The 27,002-nt window shown below is 41.5% G+C and overlaps 1 protein-coding gene across 1 annotated transcript; it reads right to left on the bottom strand.

The window, feature by feature from the left end:
• Positions 1-1,531: 1,531 nt before the first annotated feature.
• dlgap2b (discs, large homolog-associated protein 2b) lies at positions 1,532-24,734 on the bottom strand (the record flags this gene model as incomplete). The annotated part of the gene is made up of 5 exons (XM_080020337.1): positions 1,532-2,337; positions 5,918-6,137; positions 10,192-10,357; positions 12,534-12,751; positions 23,637-24,734. 5 exons carry the CDS (start codon positions 24,732-24,734, stop codon positions 1,532-1,534), a joined length of 2,508 nt encoding a protein of 835 aa, XP_079876463.1.
• Positions 24,735-27,002: the final 2,268 nt, after the last annotated feature.

The following is a 27,002-nucleotide window of genomic DNA, read 5'->3' as shown; positions in this document are numbered from 1 at the left end:
AGCTCTGATTGTCTACGTGTATAGACCAGTGTTTCCCTCTGTTTTGTTTTTTTTCAGAAGCAAAAAAGGAAAAAGTAAGAATAGACTTAAAAAAAAAAAGAATAAAAAACCTAAGCTCATGAATATGCAGCCGATGTCGCTATTAAATATAAAGCTACAATGGTCTTTGTGACACGGTGGGACTGATTGGTGTATTGTCGCTGCACAAAAAAAAAAACAATGGGGGGAAACACTGGCATAGACTATTTCCTTACGAGACCGACTACATGGTGCGATGAATGGAGGCCTCTAAGGTAACACACTATGGAAAAAGTGCAGGGTTTGGATGAGAACCGCAATTCCTCTTGTAACCCTTCTCAGAGCCATGTCAGAACACAGTATGGTTATAATTTTCAAACAGTACAAGTATTGAATATAGGTTTCCTCTATATACAAAAATGGTACATCTATATACATTTATGTAGAGAGTTCCCAACATGAATGTAGAATATTGTGCAAGGAATGGATTGAAGCCAATACTTTCAGACTTGATCATCATTCTTAAACTTTACTATTGTTGCTGTTTTAAATCTCTTAGCCTGTTGTTAGACTTTGTAAACATTGTATTCAGGGACAAATCACGTTCACTAAGGTTTGAGACTGAAAGGGATTTATAAGTACGATAGGAATCATTCATTTAAATAGTCACTGTATTTGCGTTGTGTATTGACCGTAGGTTTTAACTGCTTGACAACTACCATTTGTGGTTCTGGGGTTTAACAGTTGTTCATTGGCTGTGTTTTTCAAAATTGACTTTTGAGTGGAAGTAGCTACAAAGGAGACTATAAAGGCAATGGTCATGGAATGCTTTTTTTTTTTTTTTTTTTTTTACTCGGAATGCATCGCAAAATAAACTTTATAATTTATAAATCAATATTATATTATTCATAAATATTTTTTGCTTTATAACGCTAATAAAGTGTTCTTTTAAAAAAACACTACAATTATTTCCTTAGTTATTCACAGTATTTTTTCAGTATAGTCAGGTGCTTCAGAAAATGTTTCTACATGACGAGAAACTGGAATGGACATGATCTCCTCAGAGGCAGAGACAGACAGTCTCACCTTAGAATGATTCCCACTGATTATTGGATCACTGTGGCTAGACGACCCTTGTGTTTTACAGCCACTTTATTAATAGCAACTTGAGGCGACTGTTCATCTTAAGGTTAGTCTAAAGATATTATCAGAATATTTGTGATAGAGACACTTGTACTAGCTGGCACTTGAGGATCACGTTGTCGGTCACATTCTCTTACACATTCTTCTATCACCTCATTCTGGTTTAAAATCTAAAATACGATTTTGTCCCATGACTAAGGCCAGAGACTGGTTAAGAATTTGATTAACGTCATGATTACATGTTATAAGGATTGACAGACTACTTCTGCGTAAACTAAAGGGGTGTCGTACTGCACTGTTCTGCCTGTTCTAGGTGAGCTCTGTGTGTGCCAGGACTCCTACTTTAGTTCTGTGTGTAGAATGGTAATGATTAGAATGACATAGACAGGTATGACATGGGCCCACTGGTGTACTTCCTGCACCACAGTTCCAAACTGGCGCTTCTTTGACCACTGCCCGAGTCTGGCTGCTTGTAGGTTTTTTCCTTCTTGTTGACCTCCCATGTGAAGTCTTCTATGGGGCGTGGGCTGGCGGGGCTGCCTGAGCCCTCGGGTGTGCTCTCCGGGGTGCCCTCGATGATCTCAATGCGGGGCGGTTCCATCAAATCCATGATGCTGAAGGGGGACGGCTCGGGCTGGCACATCACCGACTTATCCTCTGTGTCTTGCTGTACGGGCCAACTGGAGCCGGCCTGGATCCCTACCGACACCCGGTCGTCCGTCTGAGTAGTGCTGTCGCTGCCCGGCTCGCGGCACAGAGTCCACATGTTGTAGCACTGGGTGAAGTTGAAAAAATTGCTGTTGAACGTCTTCAGCTCCCCGCACACGTCCCTGCGCAGCTCGGCCAGCTCGTAGCGCATGGCCGAGATCTCGTCCTTCCACTGCATGTTGAAGGCGGCCACCATGTTGGCGGACTCCTTAAAGGCCTGAATGGCCTGCGGTACGGGGGCCTCAGTGGTGGCTATGGGCGAGGCAGCGGGGACCCTGTACGCAGGCGGGGACGTGGGCGGGACAGAGATTGCTGTTACTGTGGAGCTAGTGCTGTGCTGGCTGCGAGCAGCAGCAGTCTCTCTCTCCAGCCTCTCCAGCTCCACATAGGCAGAGGAGCTGGCCCCGTCATCGTCCTCTATCATGTCGTCATTTAGCAAAGAAGTGCCATCCAGAACATCATATCCCTCTGGAAGACAGATTTGAATATGCAAGCAGAGGGACGTTCAAAGGAAAGAAAGTAACAGCTGGAGTGTCATTTTTGACTAGGACTCTAAAATAGCAAGTGAACACATATCTATGGAAAACATACAGTATGTGAGTAGTGAGTAATTCCAAAGACTTCATCAACTATAAACTCCTACCTCCAGTTGGCACTCATGATTTAGAATTTGGATTTGAGATAAAAACCCACTATTGACTGGTTGACTGATGGGCTGTAATTTGACTAAACTAAAGCAACAAATATTAAAAGACTTTAAGAACACCCCTTCTTTAACCAAATTTTTAATTTGTACAGGTGTAACTGAAATCATTTTGTTACGTTTATTACCATTATAAAGTTGGTAATAAACAAAAATAACACCAAACAGCAGGGGTGTTCTACCGAGGTAAAATACAAAGATATCCAAGTCTGACCAAAACGGTAGTACACATCACTGTGTAATGAATAGTATGAGTGCTACTAGCCTCCTGTACAAATGCTTTTCACATACTGCAGGCTTTTCCTGGCGTTTTTACACTGCCTTCTCAATCATCTCAGGAGACACAAACCTTTTTTCCATCTTTTCACTGCACAGCACAGTGTAAAGTGGAATCAAACACCAGATGTCGTCCATCATATTATAATCGGAAGTTAAACTTTTTAGAGAACATCACTTAAAATTTCCGTTTTGAGATGGCGTTTATCTAACTAAAAATTTGTGCCATTTTTTTGTGCAACAGAAAAGATGTAAAGGGAACAGTTTAAAAAAAAAAAAAAAAGAATCACCGCCCATCGGGCCAAGAAGCAGATATGAACCCTATTGAACATATCAGATCCAGCGCCACAAGGCTGACTGGACCTTGTGGAGAAGCCCAGTTGTGGGAGGATGGGTGGGGGGCTTCCCTCCCTCCTCCCCATCACTGGGCTGCACCGGGGGGAGGCTGCAATCCCACAGTCAAAGACAGCTGACAGACTCCATGCCAAGGCTTAGATTCTGCCACATGTGGCTTTTAATGTGAAGTCAGGTTTAATGACAGAAGGAAAGAAAAGAAATGTTCACACAGGTACAGCGGACACACGCTGATCTAACAAATGATTGGGAGACAGTGGCAATGTGATAACAATCAGTGCCATTTTTATGGTTGCGGTATGAAAACATTATGGATATTCTGGAAAGCGCGACTGCGCCATACATTAACACTGATAACTTGATAACACACTTAAAATAGACACAGCAGACAACTCACAAAAGTCAGCAAGGCGTCATGACTGTGATATTTTCAAAATTCCTACCAATAAGTGGCATTAAATTACTCAACGGCAACTAAGGTAAGCGACAGAAGTTAATCGCTGCTTCTGGGTTTTGTGAGTTGCTCAGATGATTTCACTACGTGAACATACCTACTAAGTTCTTTATATTTATTTTTTATTCGTTCTTTTTTTTCAACTGAGAAGGCAGTGTAAATACACACATATACATAGATATATGTATGCGTGTCAACATTAAAAAATACCTGCAACAATCACCACTGGCACCTCCAGCTGTTCTTTCCCCCCTGGTTATCCTTCAAGAGATGGCTGGTCAAATGGAGAGGGACTCGCTGCTCATCTGCCCTATGGAGCACCACGGTATCCCTTACCCACTCAAGGGCCCCCCTACTAGCCTCACCTGGGGTCTGGATTCTGGTTGGTAAGTCACTTACAACTCAAGCCTTAACTAGCAGACTAGCTTCCTAGCAGACAAGAGTCTGATCTAATATTTGCTGGATAATTCTTTCTTTTTTTAAATTTATTTAAGGCTGTTCAAAAGAGGACACCAGAGGTCGTGACCAGATATTTATTACAATATGGCCCAGATAAAGGAGGTGAAGGTATATAACTAGCCACACTCCAGGGAATACCTCCTTTTTGTGCCGCCATAGCCTTATCTCATTAACTGTAATCATAGCATGTGGCCAATCGAAAATAAACAATAATATGGATAAAAAGGACAAAATCGGAGAAGGGCGCTTATTAGGTGGACAGAGTTCAGCAGGTAAGACGGTGGGATTGGAGGACACTCCTTTATCCTCAGCACTTCTGTCACATTGTAGAAATCATGGTTGGTTAACCCAATCAAGCATGAGAGGATTACAAAAATCAAGACAAATAAAAAAAATTATCCAGATTGAACCAGTAAACAAGGTAGCCAACAAATTGAAAGAAAAGTGCAATTGTCTTTGGTAATAAATTTACAGCATCAAAGAGTGTAGATAAATTATTTAAAAATCCCTTTTTACAATGCAAAAAAAAGCATCTTAATGATTGAAAGTGTTTCAATAGGGTTCATAGCTTTACTCTGGCAGTCAAACACCAAATGCACTTACAATACGGGAGTTATTGCATGGGTTCTGTTTGCACAAAGAACCTGATTTGAGGACTTGAGTTTTTGTGTGTAATGTGTCACAGAAAATCATTGCATTCTAGCATGTTTTAAAAGCCATGTGTGGTTCCAATAACATCCAAATTTGGATTATAAATTGTATTGGGAGTTAAGAAAACATTCTTGAGATTATGCAAATTCATGAGATTTGAGGTTTATGTCATTGAGGCTCAATCATGTACAAGTATGCTGTATAAAAAAACATGTGTGTGATGGTGAACACAGCGAGTAAGAAATAGTTTAATGTTATACAATATAATAATATTGCAAACAAATACATACGTCATACAAAATCTATAAATATGTCATCATTGGACAGTTCCTTTGTGCAACCAGCATGTGTCTGTGTATGTGTTGTGTGTGTGTGTGTGTGTGTGTGTGTGTGTGTGTGTGTGTGTGTGTGTGTGTGTGTGTGTGTGTGTGTGTGTGTGTGTGTGTGTGTGTGTGTGTGTGTGCACGCTTCTGTGTGTATGTATTCTCGTACTCTAGTGTTTGTTGACTTACCTTGAATTGCTCACATTGATTGTTTTTAGTAAACTGTTTGTAATGATAACTTGTGTGCTACAGCAGAGCGGGGGGAAGGGGCACACCCCTGACCCTAACATCCCAGCCGCACTTGCTTCCTTCATAACACTCCCCGCAAAACGTCCCACAACACACATATAGAGAACACCAAGGGAGTGCATGCGCAGGGTAAGGGCCTGTGCCTCTCAGTCATGCCATGCTTGTGACTGTGCTGCGTCTCGTGGCATTATGTGCTGCGTTATGAGACCCCGCCCCAATTCCTAGTCTTCAGCTCTGCAGCGCTTTATAGCGACCATCCGGATGCTGGGCTTACGATGCGCGGATCGTGCAAAGTAACTGACAAGCACTTTGTCGGGGCTGTCGGCTTGTCGGCAGAGGCATGAAAACAGCGGCGGCAGTAACAGCGACAAGACACACAAAGACACGCACGCGCAAATGCACACACTATGGCTTCCGCACGAGAATGACCGGGAAGCGCTTAGCACACGGCATCTCTGCAGCTCAAGGGTACCCCACTGTACATATGTAGGTATGTCGAGTATGTGCGCATGTTTTGGATGTATGACATGTAGCCTGAGCCCTCTCTCGTCTTTGGGAGAAGGAGGGATTTTTTTTTACCTGTTGTGGATCTGAGAGTTGAAGTGACAGTGGAGGATGTCATTGAAGGCAAGCAGTCGTCGTCTTGGGAATAACCGGCCTGAATTGCACGGAGGTAACTGTGGCTTCGAGTGCGGAACGAACCGGGCAGGTCCAAGGCCTCCATGGCCTGAGATTCTACTTCACTAAAAACGGACTCGCAAACTGACTCAAACTGGCCATTGATCTCAGTCTCACTCACCTGAGAGACAAAAACAGGAATAGCAGTCCTTAATTTTTCCTCTTCCTTTCTCTTTCTCACTCTGATTCTTCCCCTTTGCACAGTAAATATGAAGGAGTGTTAGCGTGAGGATATTCCACTGACATTTGACCTTAAACTGAATCAATAGCTTGACCAAATCAAAACAAAATCAGGGGCATCATCATCATCAAAAACAACAGAAAAAAGAAACAATAAACAAAAAGGTATTTAAATTGTGTTGTAAAGCATTCAGTTTAGCAACAAACCCGGTGTAATCTCTGAAAGATGTAAATGATACTACAAGGAAAATAGGAATGCAGGTGTCCTTTCAACCTGGTCAAGAGGCAGAAAAAAAGCAAAACAATATGAAAAGGAAACACTGAAATATGAGATTCCAATCCAGTCAACAACATTATCACGAGCAAAGGCGGGCCTTTTGGTTTTTGAAGTAATTAAGAAATATCCTGTAAGTTGCCTCGAGGTGATACAATTCATTGTAGGGAAAATCATGTGGAAATGTCCTGCTATAAAGTTGTAACCTGTGCTGTACTATTCCCACTGTAAGAAAAGCACAGTGGGCCTCATTCACGAAATGTGTGTACTGTCAGATTTGATCGTAAAGCCTACTTAGGAACGTCTCCGCAATCTTGTTCATGTTTTTCTCTCGTCTGAATTTGTTCATTGGCACGATCGACGGGGAAATCATTACACTGAGTTGGCATTTACTTCAAATGTCTAACTAGGGCTGGGCATCATGACATTTTTTCTGCGGATCGATCGGTCACCCAATAATCGAACGATTGGCATTATCGTCTCGTCTTGGGGGGCGGGGGATGGGGCGTTTCGTTCAAGAAAAGGCAGCATATAAGTAGAATTTAATTAACAGCACTTATTTCTTTTAACAAAACAAACATTAAACATTTTCAAACGTTTTGGAATGAATCAAATAAAGGTTTATTTTTACAGTGCTAAACAAAGTAGGCTATTTTAAAACAAAATAAAACAGACCGGCATTGCCTGTTGTCGCTCTCCATTAATGTCGTAGCTCACTGGGAACCCACATTTTTTTTTTAAGTTCTAGGTGAAAAGATTTAAAAGAAGCAGGTGTGGCTTCTAGCTCCTGTGTGTCAGACTCATTTGTACTCACCATGGTCTGCCTGACTTCGCATGTTGCAAACAGCTTCCGGGTGAAACTCGCGCTTATGAAATTTGGTTCCGCATTACGTTCATCAATCTTCGCACACTCCATACAACTGAATACTGCTTTATCATTATTTTCAAATAAAATTATTTTCTTTATAAAAGACAAGATTTGGTCTTCAAAAACTCTTTTTCCCAAAAATTTGTCTTGAAAAAGGGGGGTCATCTTATAATCAGGGCCGTCTTATATTTGGGTCAATTCAGTATATATTTCATTTATTTGATTTCATTTTCATGGCGTTAATTGATTAAATTCCCCGTGCCATGTCCCGATGCGAGCCCTTGCCATACAAAAGATGGAGCAAACTTTTAAAATACGTCTTGTAGATCTAATATGAGTGAATATCCAGCAACTGGATTGCTTATTTCTCGCCTCAAATTTGTCCAGAAACAGATGTTGATGGACTGATAAGGTCAAATTCATTAAAGTTTATAGATGAAATACAACACCGAACTCGTGCTGAAACCCCATTGGCTGACGTTACTTAAGCGTTCCTACTGGCGGTGAGAATGCAACCAGAAAAAAAGCCCTTGAAGGTATTCGGGGGACTCAGGGGACCTCCCTTGTACCTAGTTCCCGCCAGGGAGTCCCCAGAACTGTTTGGTCCGAAAACGCCTGTATGGTATTGTTGGTATTGTGGTAAATAAATAAAACAAAATCAGATCAGCATTGCCTGAAGGGATTAGGCAAAAATTGCTTTTCTAGGACAATCCCCATTTATTTTACTTGTCTCTGTTAAATAAACAAACAAGCGAAACAAACAAACAAAACTGTCTGGTCTGTTTGATTTTCAGTTGACTTTGTTGAAGTTCTGTGTCAAGAAGTGTGATAGAAAATGCAGATAATTAAAGTTTGAATGACGATTCATACATCTTATATAAGGAAATAGCCCTTTGTAACTTGCGTAGCCCTTAAAAACACATTCCTCTGTTACGACCAGCCACTGTCCTCTGAGATAATGATGCCATTGTTTTCCATACTGTGAAGGCTAGACTACATCCCTTTTCTACTCAATCATGTGTAAAAATAAGAACTTTGACTGTTAATAATTGTAACCGTGTGACATGTGATTGGGAGGCATCATCTTGTGAATGACACCTAACCAATGGCCCGCAACCTCCCACGGTAGAAAGCACGGTCAGAGTGGAGCGTTCACTGCTTTCAAAGTGCATCTTTATCCCTCTCTTTACTCTGCAGAATAAATTCCATTAATAGAGTCTCGGTTTGTTTCCTGTAGCGAAACAGGGTTACCTCACTGTGCACGCAGTGAGAATTCAACACAAAATGAGTACGTTCCCCTTCTGCAGTTTGAGGCAAGAGTGGTGGGGGGGGTGACTACATTTCCAGCAGTGCTAAAAACCCCTTCGGATGCATTATTATTATATAAACTTATTATTGTTATTATTTGTAGGAGTAGTTGTCTAGTTGTTGTTTTAATTATTGCGAGGCTATTGTTATTATTATTATCATCATTATCATCATCATTATTATTACACAATTTACTTCAAAAGGGAAACAATGCTCGCTTTACAGTGTTGCCCAACCCCCTCCCAGATTGACGGAGGAGCATGGTAAACTTCTGAGACAGAGCAATTGTTGCAAGTATTGTGGGCTTTGTTTTAGAGGGATCATGTGATGTCTAAGCATACATGAAATGATTTATGTATATTTATAGGAAAGGTAGATTCTTTTATACATTTTAGAAAACATTAACAACCGGGTGATTATGACGTTTCGTTTGCCTGTGTGTCGATGACCGTCGATTGCCCAACATGAAATAACCAGCCCAGCCCTATGTCTAACCCTACCCTCATGTTTTACACCATCTCAAATGTTTCAGTACTTTTGTAGACCTTATAAAACCACTGATCGTAACCATATTAACAAAGCTCATTCAATGTGATTAACAATGACATACAGTATGTATGTGTATACTGCATAGAGTGGGACGCATCGATAGATTCTCTTTGTGCGATTGCTTACTTGCACACAACCCTCAAGTCTGAAATTTCTGGTGTTTACGGAGCATTTTTCTGTGTAAATCATCATGAACTGGCACACGTATTCAGTCTACAAAGGAAGAAGAAGTCAAGGAAAGTGCAGTGAATGAGGCCCAGTGACTTTCCAAAATATGTAGGACACATGGAGTATATTCTCTTGATGAACATCTAAAAGGGCAACTCCAACATTTGGTATGCTGATCCTTATTTTGTCCTTCCATGTTATGTCGTTATGTGGGTGCAGGATTATATAGGAAGTGTATTAGTCCAAAAGAAAATAAATAACATAACATACATAAATTTAACTCAACAGCAGATTCTCAAAAATTCATTTAATTGACTTATTCATATTAAATATATGAAAAAAAAAAAAGCTGTAAGTGCTGAAGTGGATTAAGTGACAAGGTTTGGCCCTGTTTACTTCCGTTTGTAACTGGAGTGAGCCGGATCCCACGTTGTGGATCTTAGATTCTCGTAGAGACACTTACAGTAGCAGTGGACAACATCACATGTAAGTACAAAATGAAGATAAACATCCAAAATTCTTAAGTATCACTTAAAGCATTTTTAGCACTGAGAATTAAGCTCCACAGTAACTGTCAGACTGAGTGTAAGTGTCTAGTCTACTCTTCCACCGCTGGATGTAAAGTGAAATTTGTCTTTTTCTTGCTACGCCTCCTAGTGCTGCTACTACACACTGCTGCTACGGTTGCATCAACATGTCCCGACAGTTAACACTTCTCCACAGTTCACCCGAGCTACCGCCATATGTTCTGCTTCTCCTCCGCTTCTTTCTTACCCCTCGCGTCTCCGGGTGTTGCCTCTTTGCGGTGTTTTGCGGTGCGGGACTCACCTGGCTGACGCAGCTAGCCTGACTGAGGGTGCTGACGGCGCGCATGTAGCTCTGGTTGCGGGAGCGGAAGGGCGGGGGGTGGAAGGTGGTGGCTGGGTCCAGCGTGACACTCGGATGAGGCCGCAGGTCTCGCATGTCTCTTGTGGCTTGCAAGTGGTAGCCCTGGCTGAACGGGGGATGGGAGGGAAACACCAGCGGATCAGTTCCAAAAGTGACGCGAGATCTTTGGGCTTTTTTAACTGACAAATGCTTGAACCGCAATTGTTTGTATAGGAATGTTGGACAGAGGACAGTAAGTATAAAAGGGAGCACATGTGCACGGCAGAATGAGAGGGGTTTTTTTGGGGGGGGGGGGGTGATATTCCTATGATCCTGGAGCGTAACAATGAAGTTGCTATAAAAAAAAAAACCAACACAGAGGGCCTGAGAAGCCCCCACTCGGGTTTGCAGAGTTTTGCAGTGTTTGGGAATGTTGTTAAGGGCAAACAGCCTGCACTGGAGTGATATGCAACACGCAGTGGAATATCAATGAACTGTGCAGGGATACGGTGGTTAATATGCAGGTAGCCGATTATATGTGATTAAAAGATTAAAAGAATACAACCATAGAACCCCATTTCATTTCAAGTTTGCTGGGAAGAAAGACTTGGGGAACCAACGGCCCACGGTGTGTTTACAAACCCCAACAAGCTCTGTGTTCTTATGTCGTAGAAAAACACTTGTTAATCACAGTTGCCGCAGTGCAAAACATAAAATATTCAATGTATTAACAATATTCTTTTCACTATATATATTCTATAGTCATCTATCTGATCTTGTGGCCCAATACATTTCAGTCACGAGCTATTATATTTATGAGATAGTGGATAGTAAGAGATTAGTATTTGTATGTGTGCGTAGTTATATAAGAAGCACTACAACCTAACCGCCCCTTTTGGTGATCTTGAATCTCAACCCAAGTCACCTTTTAGATGATTTACTGTCACATAAACACCCCTTTCCCACTGTGCTTCTTATATACTCCTATATAAAAGTCTTTTGGTATTCTTCATGCAAAGTGACAAGCCAAAAGAAACTGTGATTTCCATGTCACAATGTTTTGCTATGTGTGTGGGCTTTTTGTTTTCTTTCCTCCTCTGGAAAAGCCCAAGCGCATGGAGCCTCCTCTTTTATGCTGACTTTGTGGAGATGTGACAATTTTGCAGCAGACCTGTCAACAGCACTGTGATAGCATGAGGCACACTGCCCAGGTAAGATGTTAGGCAAACAGTGAACCGGGAGATAATAAAGGTCACAAACACAAACTGATTTGGTGCTGTGAAACTCTTACCGGATCTCATGAGACAGCGAGGCCTACAGTGCAGACATCCACACACAAGGGCAAGAATGTCATTATAGGTACACGTGGAAAAGCCAAGGCAGCCCAGGCGCGTGAGGATTTTGTACAGCTGTGCACACATCACAGCATGATGTGAAGGGTAATGGTGAAGGCTGCTCTGCACTTTGGTGCCAGGCAGTGTCATTTATAAATTTGTATCTCTAAATAATCTCCCTTCTCAGAAATATATTGTGTAACCACATAGAGAGCAGAGCAAAAAGCTGTCTCAGCAAAGATAGATGTCAGATAACAGGCGGTCTAACAACTCTGTTCGATTTAAAAAAAAAGAACGTAATTACATGATGCAGCAGGAGCATCGCTGTGCATACAAGGTAGGGCCAATTTATCTGGAACCAAAGTCTTTGGCAAAAAATAAAAACAATCTCTAAGTGCCCTCAGAGTGACTTTCATCAGTTATTGATGAGATAGTTCTTGAAAGTAGAGGATACTTAGAGATTCGCACCTATAGATCACACCAGCCCAATATAGACTCAATATAACACTGTTCTGTGTGCTGTCACACACCGAATGAAACGTTTTCCTGCAAAGCAACTGTTGTCAAACGGAGGCACGACAACCAGATGGTTTCTCATGAGACCAAGCGGCTAGTTTAGCAGCAACAAGCAATCTGCAAGTGATAACCAACACTACAATACCCACTGTAAAAATCCTTTGAACATGACAATTTTATGTGATAAATGAAGAGCATTTAGCATGGGAGGATTTCATTATTGAATTTTTTTTTTTTTTTTTTTTGTTTTGATTCAGCACATTGGGCATAACTTTTTATAGCAATAGTAATAAGACTAAGAGGAGTTTGTAAAGCACATTTCATATATAGAATGCAGATCACAGTACTTTGCAGTCAATGAAATAATTGTTAATTGAAAAAAATAATAAAATACAAAATGACAATAAAAGCCACATAAAATAATTTGTCTAGCAAAATGATACTTTGGCCTACCTGTGGGGCTCTATGTGAGGTCTCTGCATGGCGGACTTGAGAACTAGGGCATCGGGCCGGATGGCCTTCTGCGGGGACGTCTTGGGGCTGGCCTCCGAGTCTCCACTCTCATCGTCCACCTCTCCCATCGCTTTGACGTAGCTACTGCTGCGCATCCGCCGACACGGGATCTCCTCGTCCTTGTCACCCGGATATCCACTCCACTCGTCCTGGGGCACCTGTGGTAACGGTACAACTTTGTCAGTCGCTCCTCGTCTTCAAAACACAAAGATTGTTCCGTTTGAAGGTAGCACCGAGTTACCGCTGGCAGTTTGTGAGGACAGACGTGCAGCAGGATACAGTCTGGATGGAACGCGATGAAACATCAGGAATGAATTGTAGCTCTGTTAGTGACTTCATTTGCAAGTACAATGGGGCCCAATTAGCCAAACAAGTGTTGGTAGTGAGTCTGACAGGCTGGGGAGATCAGCTGAGCAGGCTGAGCTTGTTTGGAATCATCCCCATTAGAATCATCCCCATCCCTAGTTTCAACTTCCAGCTCTAGCTAAGGCCCCTCATGACCTCGCTTCTCCAATTAGACAGGCTTGCTGCTAAACCCAACTCCACCCAAGAGAAAAGGGGCAAAGACTTCCCCCCTTTAAATCTTGGGCTATAAATTTGTTTTCATTAAATGTCAGAGTGCCTCTCTCTACACATTTTAGCGAGGCAGTTTTACATACACTACTAACAAAAAGTTAGGGATATTCAGCTTTCAGGTGAAATTTCAGGATGAACCTAAAATGCACTATAACCTTTACAGGTGAACTTAATTTGACCTTCACTTAACTTTTGAACACACATGTCCAACTGTTCAATGTTTCAGTACTTTTTGCACAACTTGCTGTTCTCTAACAATGAGCTGAACGGCAAAATTCATAACAGGTGTTTGATCCATGAATCGACCAATACATTTCCTGGCTCAATTAGAATTGGTATTTAAACAGTCCTCTTCATCATGCTGTTCACATTTTGACATCATGAGACCAAGACGACACCTAACAATTGATCAACAGTACCTCGCCATTGCAAGGTTTCAAACAGGATGTTCTCAGAGGGAAGTGGCCACTGAGCTTAGAGTGTCACAGAGTGTCATCAGCAGGTTGCAACAGAGATACAGAGAGACTGGAAGAGTCACAGAAAGGCATAGAAGTGGACGTCCTTTGGCCACATCCCACACTGATGAGCGCTTCATTGTGAACAGTGCCCTGCGGAACCAGATGATGAATGCCACTCAACTCCAGGCACATTTAAGGGAAGTGAGAGGCACCCAAGTGTCACGTCAGACCATTCGAAACCGTTGACATCAGCGTTGTCTGCGGGCTAGACGACCTGCAAGGGTACCTGACCACACCACCAGGCACAGGCATCATCGTCTTGCATGGGCCAGGGAGCATTTACGCTGGACGAGGGACCAGTGGCCTCAGTGCTGTTCTCTGATGAAAGTCAATTCACGTTGAGAAGAAATGATGTCCGCCAACGATGTTGGAGACGTCAAGGAGAGCGCTAGGCATCAGCCACTGTTGTCACCAGACGAGCCTTTGGTGGTGGTGGTGTTACAGTGTGGGCGGGTGTGTCTAGTCAATACAGAACTGCCCTACACTTTGTGAATGGTACAGTGACAAGCCCATACTACCTGAATAACATCATTAATCCAGTCATTGTGCCCCTGCATGAACAACACAGGCCTCATTTCATCTTCATGGACGACAATGCTCCAGCTCATCGAGGTCGCATCATTAGGGAACGGCTGCTGGAGACTGGGGAACCTCAAATGGAGTGGCCTGCACTTTCTCCAGACCTGAATCCCATAGAAAACCTATGGGATCAGCTGAGTCGCCGTGTAGAGGCTCGTCACTCTGTGCCCCAGAACCTCAATGACCTGAGGGCCGCTCTTCAAGAAGAGTGGGGGGCCAGGCCTCAGCAGATAATAAGTCGACTTGTGAACAGCATGAGACGTCGTTGTCAAGGTGTAATTGATGCTCAAGGGCACATGACAAGTTATTGAGACATTGACTTTTTTTTTTGTGGTATACCCAGCACTGTTGTTGGCTTTTGTTTCAATAAATTGTTTGAGATGAGTAAATCACCATTGAATGCTTCTACTTAAATGCCCTACTTTCATGATATATCACTGTCGCGTGAACTTTTTACATTTTCCATAAATTTCACCCGCAAGCCAAATATCCCTAACTTTTTGTGAGTAGTGTAAATCTTAGCATGCTATAACTTAGCAAAATTACAAGAATCCAATTAATGTTTTTAATGCCTCATGCTCAACTTGTCAAAAAAAACAAAACTGTATAATAACCCAACATTTTCTCAGTGAAAAATATAACGGGTGACCTTTAACTTTTCTGGTGACCTTGGTCTGGCGCTTTACTCGCTAACAAAACACAGAATTGCTAGGGTGACCACATTTTGAAATCCCCAAACCGGGACCCTGAAGTGTACCGCACATTTGGCCCTCTGTCGGCAGGGGGGATAGGGGGTGACTGATGAGCATCCCCCTGTTATGCACGGTCCTTTTTTGGGTTCGTTCAATGAGGTAATGGAGAGGCACAGGGACACGCAGCGGAGTTGCTTACAGGAAGTGCCGGCCACACACACACACACACACACACACACACACACACACACACACACACACCACACGAGCCGACAGGAACATAAAACTAAAAAAAAACAACGTCGTAAAACAACGTCACGCGTTACTGCGGGTGTGGTGAACATATCCATGGTTACAGCGAGCTCAACCAATCAGATAAGTCGCTGTTACACTGTAGGATTGAAGGTAGTATAGTACTTCTCCATGACATCGCAAATAAAATGTTTTTTTGAAAACAAGGTTGATATCATACAGACTTGTTGCTTCTACAGGAGCATATACCATACTTTTACAATCTCATAGCTCGTGCAAAGTCTACCTTGGCTGGTTACGATTTCACAGCTTATAACCAAAATCCTCCAAAATCTTGAGTTTCGGAAATTCACTGTTGAGCTCTATGCCTAAACTCTCTGAACCAACACTCTCTCAATGCAACTCCATTGCATGGAGGCTTATTGTTTATATTTTATTTCATTTTTTATAAGATAAGATATAAGATTAGATAACACTTTATCAATCCCCAGAGCGATATTCAGTGAATGTTATGTAATATGTTGACAAATTTTTGCATACATTTTAGGTTTATTATATATTGCCAATTTTTCTGTCTTTTTTTTTTTGGTAAAGGTTTTTAGGTTTGGCATGCTGCAAATATTGAAAAGATGTCAATTTATTTTAACTTTTTATTCTTATTTCCTGATTATTACTGCCTATTGTTTTGATGTGAGCTGCAGCAATATTGCAATTTCTCTCCAGGGATGAATAAAGTACAAATTGATCTTGCTATCTTGACAGTCCCCGCCAGTATCAATTACAGTCACTGTGGCCGCAATGGCATTATATGTGCCAAATTAGTGTTTAATATGTTCAACCACAGTGTGGGGGTGTTTGGGCGTAGTGGTTTTTGTGCAGCGGCTACCCTTTGGATGAGCCACTAACATTTGGGTACCGCTGTATGACATTCTAGAGCCAGTGTTGAGCTGTGTAACTCAACATTGCCAAGCTAACAAGAGACTGTCCAATGGGGCATTTCATACACAATAACGTGTGTGAAATGTCTCTTTGGAGCCAAACCTCCGGCATTAAAGAGGAAAAGAATCAACTCCCACCCCCGTTCCTCACCCAGGGCTTTGAGCCTCTGTTAAATTTTAATGTGTTTGGCCACTCTGGGGTCTGCGCTCCAATGGGTAAGAGTAACACTTGGCAGGGAATGGATCGGTCTCATTCCGACAGTCAGTTCCACGGTCCGGTCATGTGAGATGCAACTTACTCAGTGATGCTTTGACACATTCCATGCTGTGACTAACCAAAGTGTTTGCCAAATGACATGAAAACTCATAGGACCTAGGACTCATGACAACATTTACCATATTGGCCCCAACAGTGATGGCATTTGCTATTTCATTTCAGAATTAACAACAGATCTCAAAGCTCTTCCAAGTGGAACCAATCTGCAAACAAGAAGACTAACCAGATTTTGATTTTCGAGGCATTAAGTAAGACAACCAACCCTGTTTAATCTATCTGAAGGCTACTACTCATGGTAAATTAATATGTTAATTTTTATTTTTAACTATTTTGATGCTAAGGATAGCAGAATGTTTCCAACTTTCACATGCTATTTTGCGACTACAGTCATTTCAGAGTTATTCCCCCCCCGGAAAAGAATTATGTTATTCCATATACTAGCTGCTAATGTCTACTTCTTTATTGTTGTTTTTTGTTGACATCTGCCCAAATATTACCCAATTACTCCTTGCATTTGCCTTGGGCACACTCTAACAATAGTTTTCGTCTTTTGTTTTTGTTTCCTCAGCTTGACATATGCCTCACAAAGGGGCTAAAACAAAGTTCATCTTAATTAATAACTGACTGCCTAATACTAACAATAAACCCTACTGCATCTGTACACACAAACTGATTTGTGTGTACAGATATTTTTCATCTTATTTTTCTAAAAGCAAACTGGGTCAAAAATATTATTGTATGTGAATTTATGCGTGGGCAGATGTGTGTGTGTGTGTACCCATGTGTGTTTATGAGCACAGGGGAAGGGGAAGATGGAGATGGGAGGTGATGTGGATGAGGATTATTATACAACAACACATCTTATTATACATGGATGTGCTGTTCACTGTCTGGGTCTGTAGCTTTCCCCCACAATAAAGGGCATCGGGGAAGAAAAATAAACCAAATAACACAAAGAAATAGTCGAGTTTAGGAAGGGAAAGTAGAATGGGCGCCTTAAAATATTTGTTACATGTCAAATCGCCACTGTAAAATGTGTCAAATGTGTATGGGAAGTAATGTCTGTGCCTGGTGTGAAAGGTTGCTCTTCTTGATGCCTCAAATAGTTTAGAGTCAATTAAGCTTGTGAACCATGTTAGAAAAATCGGACTATTTCTAGAAGGACAGTAAATCAGGTATGCAAGAACATTGGACCTGTTTGAATGAGGAAAGGATTAAGGCAAGAGAATTATACCTATCGTGCAGATCATGAGACACAGATCCATTGAGAAAAAAAACAACCCAAAAAGACATAAAAAAACAGCAAAGAAGTAACAACATTTCCTTTCAATCACATCCTTAAAGCTACAGCTGTACCTTTCAAAGGGATACACTCTTGCTACGGCGGGACATGATAACATAGCAGGTTTTGCGGCCCTGCAGACCCAGCTAAAATCGAAATAATCTATTACAATAATCTAATTTCCTTTAAGAGTACTATACTGTACAGTACACACAGTATCTGAAAATTCAAAGGTCATGTAACATTCATAGTTAAATAAGGGTTTGTAAGGGCAATCAAAATGCTAATAGAAATTAAAGATGAATCAAACATTGCAAATAATATACGTATATAACATTGGTTTAAACAATCCATAAAATAGTCTTGGGTTGGGTGGATTACACTGCATCCCAGAATCCCAATTCGACACTGCAACATTTTATTTCAACATCCACATTTACCGTCACCTTCGACTGGTTTGGTTTGGTTTCCTTGGTCACTTAAGGCGGTTGACTATTTCAATTCAATCAATATTAGAGTGCTGGAGTACCACAAACCTCTGTTAGTCATCTTTGATTTGTGCTCCTTAATGACAGCAAATTTCAGTTGTTAAATGTGCGTCGCTCAATGTTTTCATTATCATTCACAATTGGAATAAAATCATGTTATTTGGATGAAGCTTCAAATAAAAATCAGATATGATTTGATGATTGGCTTACATATAAATACTATTCCTCTTATAGTACACACTGACAAACATATGTGTACATTTTACATGTACTATTCCTCTTATTTATATACGTATGATTATTCATATAAGCACCAACACCATCTTACATAAAGTTTAATATTACAGGCAGTGTAGGCAAGTACTGTATGTAGGTTGTTGAATTTCAGAAATGGACCCTCAACAACAATCATTTAAATGCCTCGTAGATGTTATATTGTATCACAAGGAGCATTTCAAATATGACATCGAAAAAATGACAGAAACAGTAACTGCGTACAGGAAAACAAAAACAGTGAGCAGCCAAAAGAAGAAGTAGAAGAAACAATTATTATTTCATTATACTGTATGCTGTATATGTTGTTGTATCGTCTTAATACTGCACAACCACAGTCACAAAAGAGAAGCTGCTGATGTACAGAAAGTCATGCAAATGATTAAAAAGGACAAGGTAGGGTAGATTCAAGTCAATCCTATTTGAAAGCAATACTTTTTAATAACAGAAGATTAAAATAAACAAAGAGTAATTACCTCTGAGCTTAAGTCCTTGACCTTGCTGAGTGCGAGCGTTGATTAATATTCACGAGTTACACTCGCCACATGATCCAATATATATATATATAATAGATACACATTGGGGTCACTTTTCCTAGATGCGTAGGCTTTGAGGACAGCGACTAACCACGTAATGTATGTTCAGGCCATTATGCTGTCCAACTGAATGTGTATCCAGTACAGTGCACAGCTTTCTGTCAGTGTTTATACTATGACAGAAGCAGCAGTATCAGACTAAACCGTGGAGCTTCTGTTCTTCGAACAGTAGCCCCAGGACCAGGACTCTGCCACTCCACCAGGCATGAACCAGCTAGATATTTCCCCTCAAGAGTCCATGGGCTACTGTCAGAGAGAGCGAGCCGACTGACCGTGGTGTTTACCCGCCTGGAGGCAGCATCTGGTTCATCTCTCCCTTTTCTGTGCCCTGCTTCCTTTATGTTATTTACTTCCTTGCTGGACTTTCACAATTCAATTACAGTAAGTGAAAATTATGATTGTGTGTCTCTGCTACAAGACGTAGTGCTTCAGAAAACAATTTGGCAATCTGTTGGTATTACCTTGTTTTTTGTTCGCGTTTGCCAAAGCCAGCCTTTACCTACAGTAAGCACCTGTCAGGATTCTGGGCCTCCCCCTCTGATAGTTCCAGTGCAGGAGAGGCATGGCAGAGGCCTCACAACTCAGATAAACAACAGACAAGATTTGAAGAACAACTGAGAGGTTTGCTGTGGGGGAATAATGTGTTGTTGTAATAGTTGGTGCTATTGATAGAGATGCCATTTCAAAAAAGTTAGTTGATTGACAAATTGATATAAGACTATTTTTACATTGATATAACGTAATTGATGAGGGAATCCACAATGACGTCACAGAGGAATATGAAACATTTGTCCTGGGAAATAACAGATTTGTACCAAAAGAAAGCAATATCTGATGTTCCTCCAGAGACAGGGTGTGTACTCTACCTCTGCTCTACTGGGAACTGATGACTGACATCACCAAACACTTTCAGCAATATCTTGACCAAAACATGTGACGTCAATCATGACACTTGTTTTTAGTGCAACTGTACATTTTCAGAGTTAGGGGCAGGTTACGTATTTTTCAGACATTTAAGTCCTCAATGAGGGACAATAACTTTATCTGAAATCTACCCCTTGACCACACAAACGTATGTGGTAATTTCTTTAATAATACATTTATGTATTTATTATATTAATAAACAACAATAAACATTTGAAGATGGAGATGAAAATAATTACTTTTATATAATTGCAACTAAGTTTAAGTCAGAAATTAATTCATCTTATTGCTATCTTCACTTTGGACCAATGTAGCCTTTTGTCATTGTCCCCTGATTGTCACCAGACAATCAGGGGACAATTAGTAGATCTAAAGAAAGTCGAAAGAGGTCATGATAACTTGGTGTAACTTGAAACCTTTTATTAATTCAGTATCCTACTGTGTGTGATAAAATACAGCTACCTCTAAAGGGGTGATTAGGCATTGCTTTGGGTGCCATTGGGTGGAAACTTCACTGACAGGTAAATTCTAACACATTTTTTAAAAATATTAATATGCAATATTTTATGCTTGCAAAAGAAAATGGGAAGGACTGCACAACAATTGCCAACATAGCAACTTTCTAGGCTCACCCAGTGACTTTGACTGTAAAGATTCTCTTTAAGGTACTCTTTAAGCACAATGCAGTACACTGACTAAGATTGGCCTTGTTCAATGGGGAAGCTGTAGTGAATATGCTTTCAAAACATTGACTAAGGATACAGACCATTACCCTAATCCGTCTCCATAACTATGGGGATGGTAGCTCAGGCGGTAGAGCTGGTGGTCTAGTGATCTAAAGGTTGCTGGTTCGATCCCAGGCTCCTCCTGCTAGCATGCTGTAGTGTCCTTGAGCAAGACACTTAACCCCTCATTGCTCCTGATGGCTGCATCCATCCATTGTAAGTCGCTTTGGATAAAAGCGTCTGCTAAATGTAATGTAATGTAATGTAATGTAATAACTTTACATGGCACAAGCACCTACACACACAGTCAGTGGGCAGCAGGGGTATTTGCACTCTAGAGAAATAATTTGACACAATGACCATTTTAAATCTTAGGAGGTGGGATGCCAACGCGACGGTCAGAGGAGTTACAGTGGAAACTCAAATGGGGACGTCAGGGAGACACTGAACGTAGGGCTTCTGCCATGACACCACCTTTAAATGTTCAAAACTACAGGGACACTCCTCTATATTATGGAAAATATATTGCTCAAAGTCAGGAAAATATATTGGGTATCAGGTATTATTTCATTGTTTTAGAAATCTTAAATATCCCAATTAAACTGTGCAAACAACTATTTCAATGTAGGAAAGGTGCTTGAAAAAATAAGTTGTCCAATGAAGGAATGCAGATTTTAGAGGTTTAAATATAGAATTTTGAATCTAGCAATACTGGAGTACAGGACATGTCATGTACTGTATACAATTGAGAGCTGGGGCATCTTTCTGTCCAGGACTGCACTTCATACTGTATACCCTAAGTAAGAGGAAGCGTGCAAATTAGATTTACATAATGCTAATTGTGATGCCAGGTACAGCTGGCTTATATTATTTCTGCAATTTCTGTGAATGGTGCAGGTTTTGTTATTAACACAAATTTACTTCACGGCTCCCCCCTGTGGAAGAAGCAGCTGATGGTAAATTATGGGGACAAACTATTTTAATCGATCAGCTGTCTTTTGTGGAGGTTTGGGCACTGCACATACACTGTGGACCAATCTGGCACCTGCCGAATATCTTAAGAGTTCAAAAATGGTATCACCCCAGTGCTTTATAACAGGTGCTGCAATTTGGTACTACAGTGCAATTACAGTGTTTAGTTCATTCATAAAACTTCAAGCACAAATTATATCCCTTGGAGCAGAGTTGAACTGATAATTGACCTCAAGACCATTACCCCCTTACTGCAGAAGTGAATAATTGCCTCCATCAGAATTTTCATTGTGGTTTATCTAAAGTCCCACATCAGTTATTTCATAATACTCTACTCCCAATATTTTGAAGGGAAATCTTAAATGGCTTCAGCTTGTGTAATTTAGCTGAAAAGGGGATTCTTATAATGCTAACAAGGAAAAATATTTAATGGTATTGCTTTTATTATAATGCATTCCTTCAACAACCTTTTAGCAGTGACCTTCACTAGGGCTTTCGTCAAAACAAGTTTTTCCATATAATTTATTGTATCGAATGCCAATGTCTGAGCAATCGTTTAGCCTTGAAGTTGTGATATAAATTCTTATACATTGATGTCGTAATAAAAGTATGTTGAGGTTATAGTAGTCATGATATTATTGGAGAACTAGTATCCCACTGATTCTCAGCTAAACAGCAGCATCACCAATTGTTTACAGGTCTGGACAGGTCATTTGTCGCTTTGTCCTCAGTAAATACTGTAAGTAGATAATGAGTCAGAACAAGGAGAAGCTGCTGATTAATCTGCCGTTAATGTCATTCATATTAGGCAATACTAGAAAAATTAAGCAAAACAATCAACAGATATTTAACTTTGTTTTTAATGAACATCCTTATAAAACCATGTGAACATCTGTGAATAAAATATTTTTCAACTCATTGTGAGTTGTTCACGATCCTCTTAATGCCTAAAGATGAATGTCCTGGAAATATAAACAATATTTCCAGAGATACCGACGACGGCTTAACTGCCTACTACTGATATGGTCGGCTGTTACATTTTTTTCAGCCCAGCTCAGAGACAATCCCCACGGCTTACTGTAAGTAGTTTACACCAATAAGAGGTAGTAAAAACCTTGGGCCTACAAACCTTTTGAGACATCAGTTGTTACTTTTTTAGTGCACATTCTTACAAGATCATTAATTTCCCCCTCACACAGTAAACCAGTGTGCCTTGCTATCTTCGTAGCTCAGGTACGCCTATTATTCCCAGTGTGTTCTGCCATGACATTGACTCACTCAATTGATCTTTAAAGACAATAGCTCCCTGCAGTGTACATGTAAGAGGGGAAACCAGATGAAATATATTGGGTTCCCATACTCATTGACACTGTAGTTCTCCCCCAGGGAATAACAAAGGGAGGCTGAAACCAATCCTTTTCACCAGCAGGATCTCGTATCGATATATCCATCCGCAGAGCTTGCCGAGGAGGGCCTCTTTCGGGATAGATGAAAATTGATAATAATTTATTGTTTGTAATGTTTCTAGATACAGTGTGTGAATGCTCAGGGTTTCCCTCCAAATTCTATTACCACTTGATTTTAGCTTTAAAATATGTTCTTTTAGAGGATATAATATTTTAAACTGTCCAAAGGGGAAACTTAACTACCAATTGAATTACTGTAATTAAAGTGATTTACCCAAAAACATTTTTTAGAATGAATACAATGTGATGGGAACTCTATTTCAAAACCACCATGTATTAGTGACGCATTCAATTATTCCAGTTCAATAAAAATGTTTTGTTATATAATATTGTTAAATATTATACTGCACCAGACTATACATCAAAAGTGGAATTGGAACCTCTCAATGGTGCAAAATGGTCAGAAAAGGATCGAAAGGAAAGAAGAATGAGCATGAAAAAAGGTCATATGAAAATGTAGGCGAAATGAATCCATCATCACTCACCTGTAGGTAGTGACAGGCTCGTAGTGAGGGCTTCAAGTCTGTATGCATCATGGGTTTCTCCAGGTTAAGCGAAGACTTCCTGTAGGCCTCCTTGGCCTGGCTGACGGTCAGTGTCGACCAGGAGCTCCTCTTCATGAACTTGCCTTCAGGCGCCATAGCGATACTCTCGCACGCAGAACACTTGACATCATTGTTGCTCTTGGACGTCTTGAGCGACAGGTCCCCGAAGTGGTGGCTGTGCACAGAGTCTGGGTAGCAGTGTGGGACGTGGTCCCCATGGTGCCGCGACATGACACTGGGTGTGCGGTAGGTGCTGTCACTGTCCAGGTTGTCGTCGGAGCTCCACCAGCCGCCAGTGCGCTGCTTCCGTTCTTTGCTTTTGCTCCTCTTGCTGCCGTGCTTGGAGGAGTGGTGTCCGTAATGGTGGTGGTGGTGATAGCTCCCGCCACCCCCAACATCACCTTTGGTGCCGTTCATCTTGGACGAGCCCTCCAGCGAGTGGGACTTTGTGAAGAGCTTTTGGACTGAGTGAACCAAGTGCCGGATGCGGCCAGGGCTCTCGCTGCGCTGCTCAGCTGTGGTGGAAGTGCGCTGGTACTGCAGCGTGTGGAAGCCATCCCGCTGCAGCGGCAGTTGCTTTTCAAACTGATCCAGCAGGGTGGCGGGGAGGCGGTTGCCCTTGGCACCAGCATGGTGAGAAGAGGAAGCAGCCGCGGCCACAGCCGCGGCCGCTGCGGCAGCAACGGCAGGCGAGGTGGCTGAGGCCGCGATAGCAGCACAGTCGTCCCGCGTGGCGGAGTCATAGTACTGGGAGCTGTAGTGCATCCTGGGGAAGGTGCTGCTGGAGATATGGTCGGAGGTGGCGGCTGGTGGCATCATGACCGGAGACATCATCATGCAGTCAGAGTGGATGGAGCTACGCGGGGAGTAGCGGTGGTGGAAGTCCATTGGGCAGCTCTCTGTGGGGCTAAGCAGGTAGGAAGAGTGGCGGGACTCTGAGACGTGGTGGCCATGGAGGTCATGAGGGTGGGGGTCATAGTCCAGACCATGGGGTGAAGGAATGTGGTGCTGGGATCGGCTGCCGGATAAGCCCTTCATGTTCCTGGCCGGAGGGAGGCGTCTGCCGTCGTCAAAATGTAGAGACAGGGACCAAGGAGATATTTTCTGGTCTAATAAAATAAGGGAGAGACACAGAGAGAGAGAGAGAGAGGGAGAGAGAGGGAGGACATGTTTTAACATCCAGCTTGACTGAAATACACTCAGTTGCCTTAAGAGGGAGTCATTCTATTTCAAGTCCAACAACGTCAATGCTGCCGTAAAAGCTTACCTCATATAAACCAGTGGAGACTCAAAGACTCTAATGAGTAGCCTTTGAAATGCATACATGACTGTGTGTGTAATTTCAATGAGAACATTTCTGCAGCAGTGGCAGGACTGTGCACGCGCGCGCGCGTGTGTGTGTGTGTGTATTCAAATTAGTATTTTTGTCTGCTTCCCATCCCATTCCATCCCCACAGTGTAAAACATAGGTTATCACAAGGAGAGTGTAAAAATCCTGCAAGGAAAGACCATGTTATTTGCAAACGAATAGTTATTTATTTTGAAATAAAGATCGCAATAGTATCACAACTCCCTCTAGAGGGTGACAACCATTAAAATGATCTATTATGCTCATTTTAAACAAGTTAATATAGGTCTCTGAGATCCCCAAAACATGTTTTTGAAGTTTATTGCTGAAAATACTACTGATTATTTATCATTCTAGCCATTCTAACATGCCTCTAACACCCTGCGGTTCCTAACACTCTGAATTGGGATGCTGCTGTTCCGCACACCCATCACACCCACTCCAGAACTGTTTGCCTCAGTTCTGTGAGGCCGTTGTATGAAGTCCATAAACTTTCACTGATTTCACCTCATCAGTCCACCAAAATCTGTTTCTGAACAAATTTGAGTTGAGAATTAAGCAATCCAGTTTCTGAATCTGCACTCATATTAGATCCTCATTTAAAAGTTTGTTCTGACTTTTGTAAGGCAAGGGCACTGCTGCACTGTCGGTTGTACCACATGGGACACTACACCGGGACCCCGTACAGGGCTTTATTTGTTTCATTCAGGAAACGTCAGAAAATAAAATAAATAAAATAAAAACATCTACAATAAAAACACACTGATCAGAACTCGCAGCACAGCCACATACTTAGTTTTTATGATTATTACTCCAACTGAGGGCCGAATTCACAAAGAATGTATTGCCGCCGCTGATAGCACCATAAATTGTGAATCAATTGCAACCGGTATCTGCCCATCTCAACGTCCGATTCACAAAAGATATTGCGTTAATCATATAACAGCGCAAACATGCCAACATTTTGTTCCGGCCTTTCTACAGTAGTGACATAGTGTTGGGATGACAGTGTGACAGCATAACATGGGCACACAAAGGCAGCCAGTCAGACACACGTAGGCAGTCAGACCGCACCACAGACTCGGACTAACATCTCCTTCCATCCGCCTCGTCACCGGTTGATCTTGAGAAAGCAGAATCTGTAAGTTTATTTGTATTATTCGTGCATGAATACAGTGTAGGAGCTATGACAATGTATAAGCAGGTTATTTGCACTTGCATAGAGACTGAACGTTAATCTCAATACTTCTGCATTTTCCCACAGTTTCATAATGAGGAATTCCTATAAAGAGACCTGAAGTCAGCTCCTGTCTCTGGGTACTTTTTGAGAGAGCATTTAGCTTGCTGCATAGCCACGTATATCTTCCCGTGGTGACGGCAGAAGAGTTTTGCTGCTGAGTGCAATTTGCCCTTGTCTTGCATTTGATTGCAGTCCCCCAAGGTCCTGGGCCGTACGGCGTGCTTTTGGTCTTTGAAACTCGGGCCGTGTGGTGGCCGGGCCCTTCCACCACATCGGAATTCCGACTTCATTCTCAAAACATAATTTTGATTTTGAAGTTGAAATTCAGAGTTTATTATCAAAACACAGGGTATATATATATATTTTTTTTTGCATGGCCCGAATACACTTCTGTATATAATAACCAGATTTTCATTCATTTTTTTCTTGTTTTTTCCTCATGTATTTTCAAAAATGACATGTCATATCATCCAAAAAAAAAAAAAAAAGGATTTGAGCGGACCCGTCCACGATCCTGAGGCTTTAGACCACTGTAGCAACAGTGTCGGACGGAGGCTGTGGTTCAATGCCAATTTTGACCACTTTATGGCTATTCCTTAGTAATAGTAAGACAGTAATAATATTTATATTAATAACATCAAAATATTATTTACAGATCACTGGAAAGTCTGGGCATGACACCCCTTATAAGTGCACTTAAATTGCATCAGGTTTCTGC

This window comes from Zeus faber, assembly GCF_960531495.2.
Source record: "Zeus faber genome assembly, chromosome: 2".
NCBI lineage: Eukaryota > Metazoa > Chordata > Actinopteri > Zeiformes > Zeidae > Zeus > Zeus faber.
This window is presented reverse-complemented; position numbering and strand designations above follow the sequence as displayed.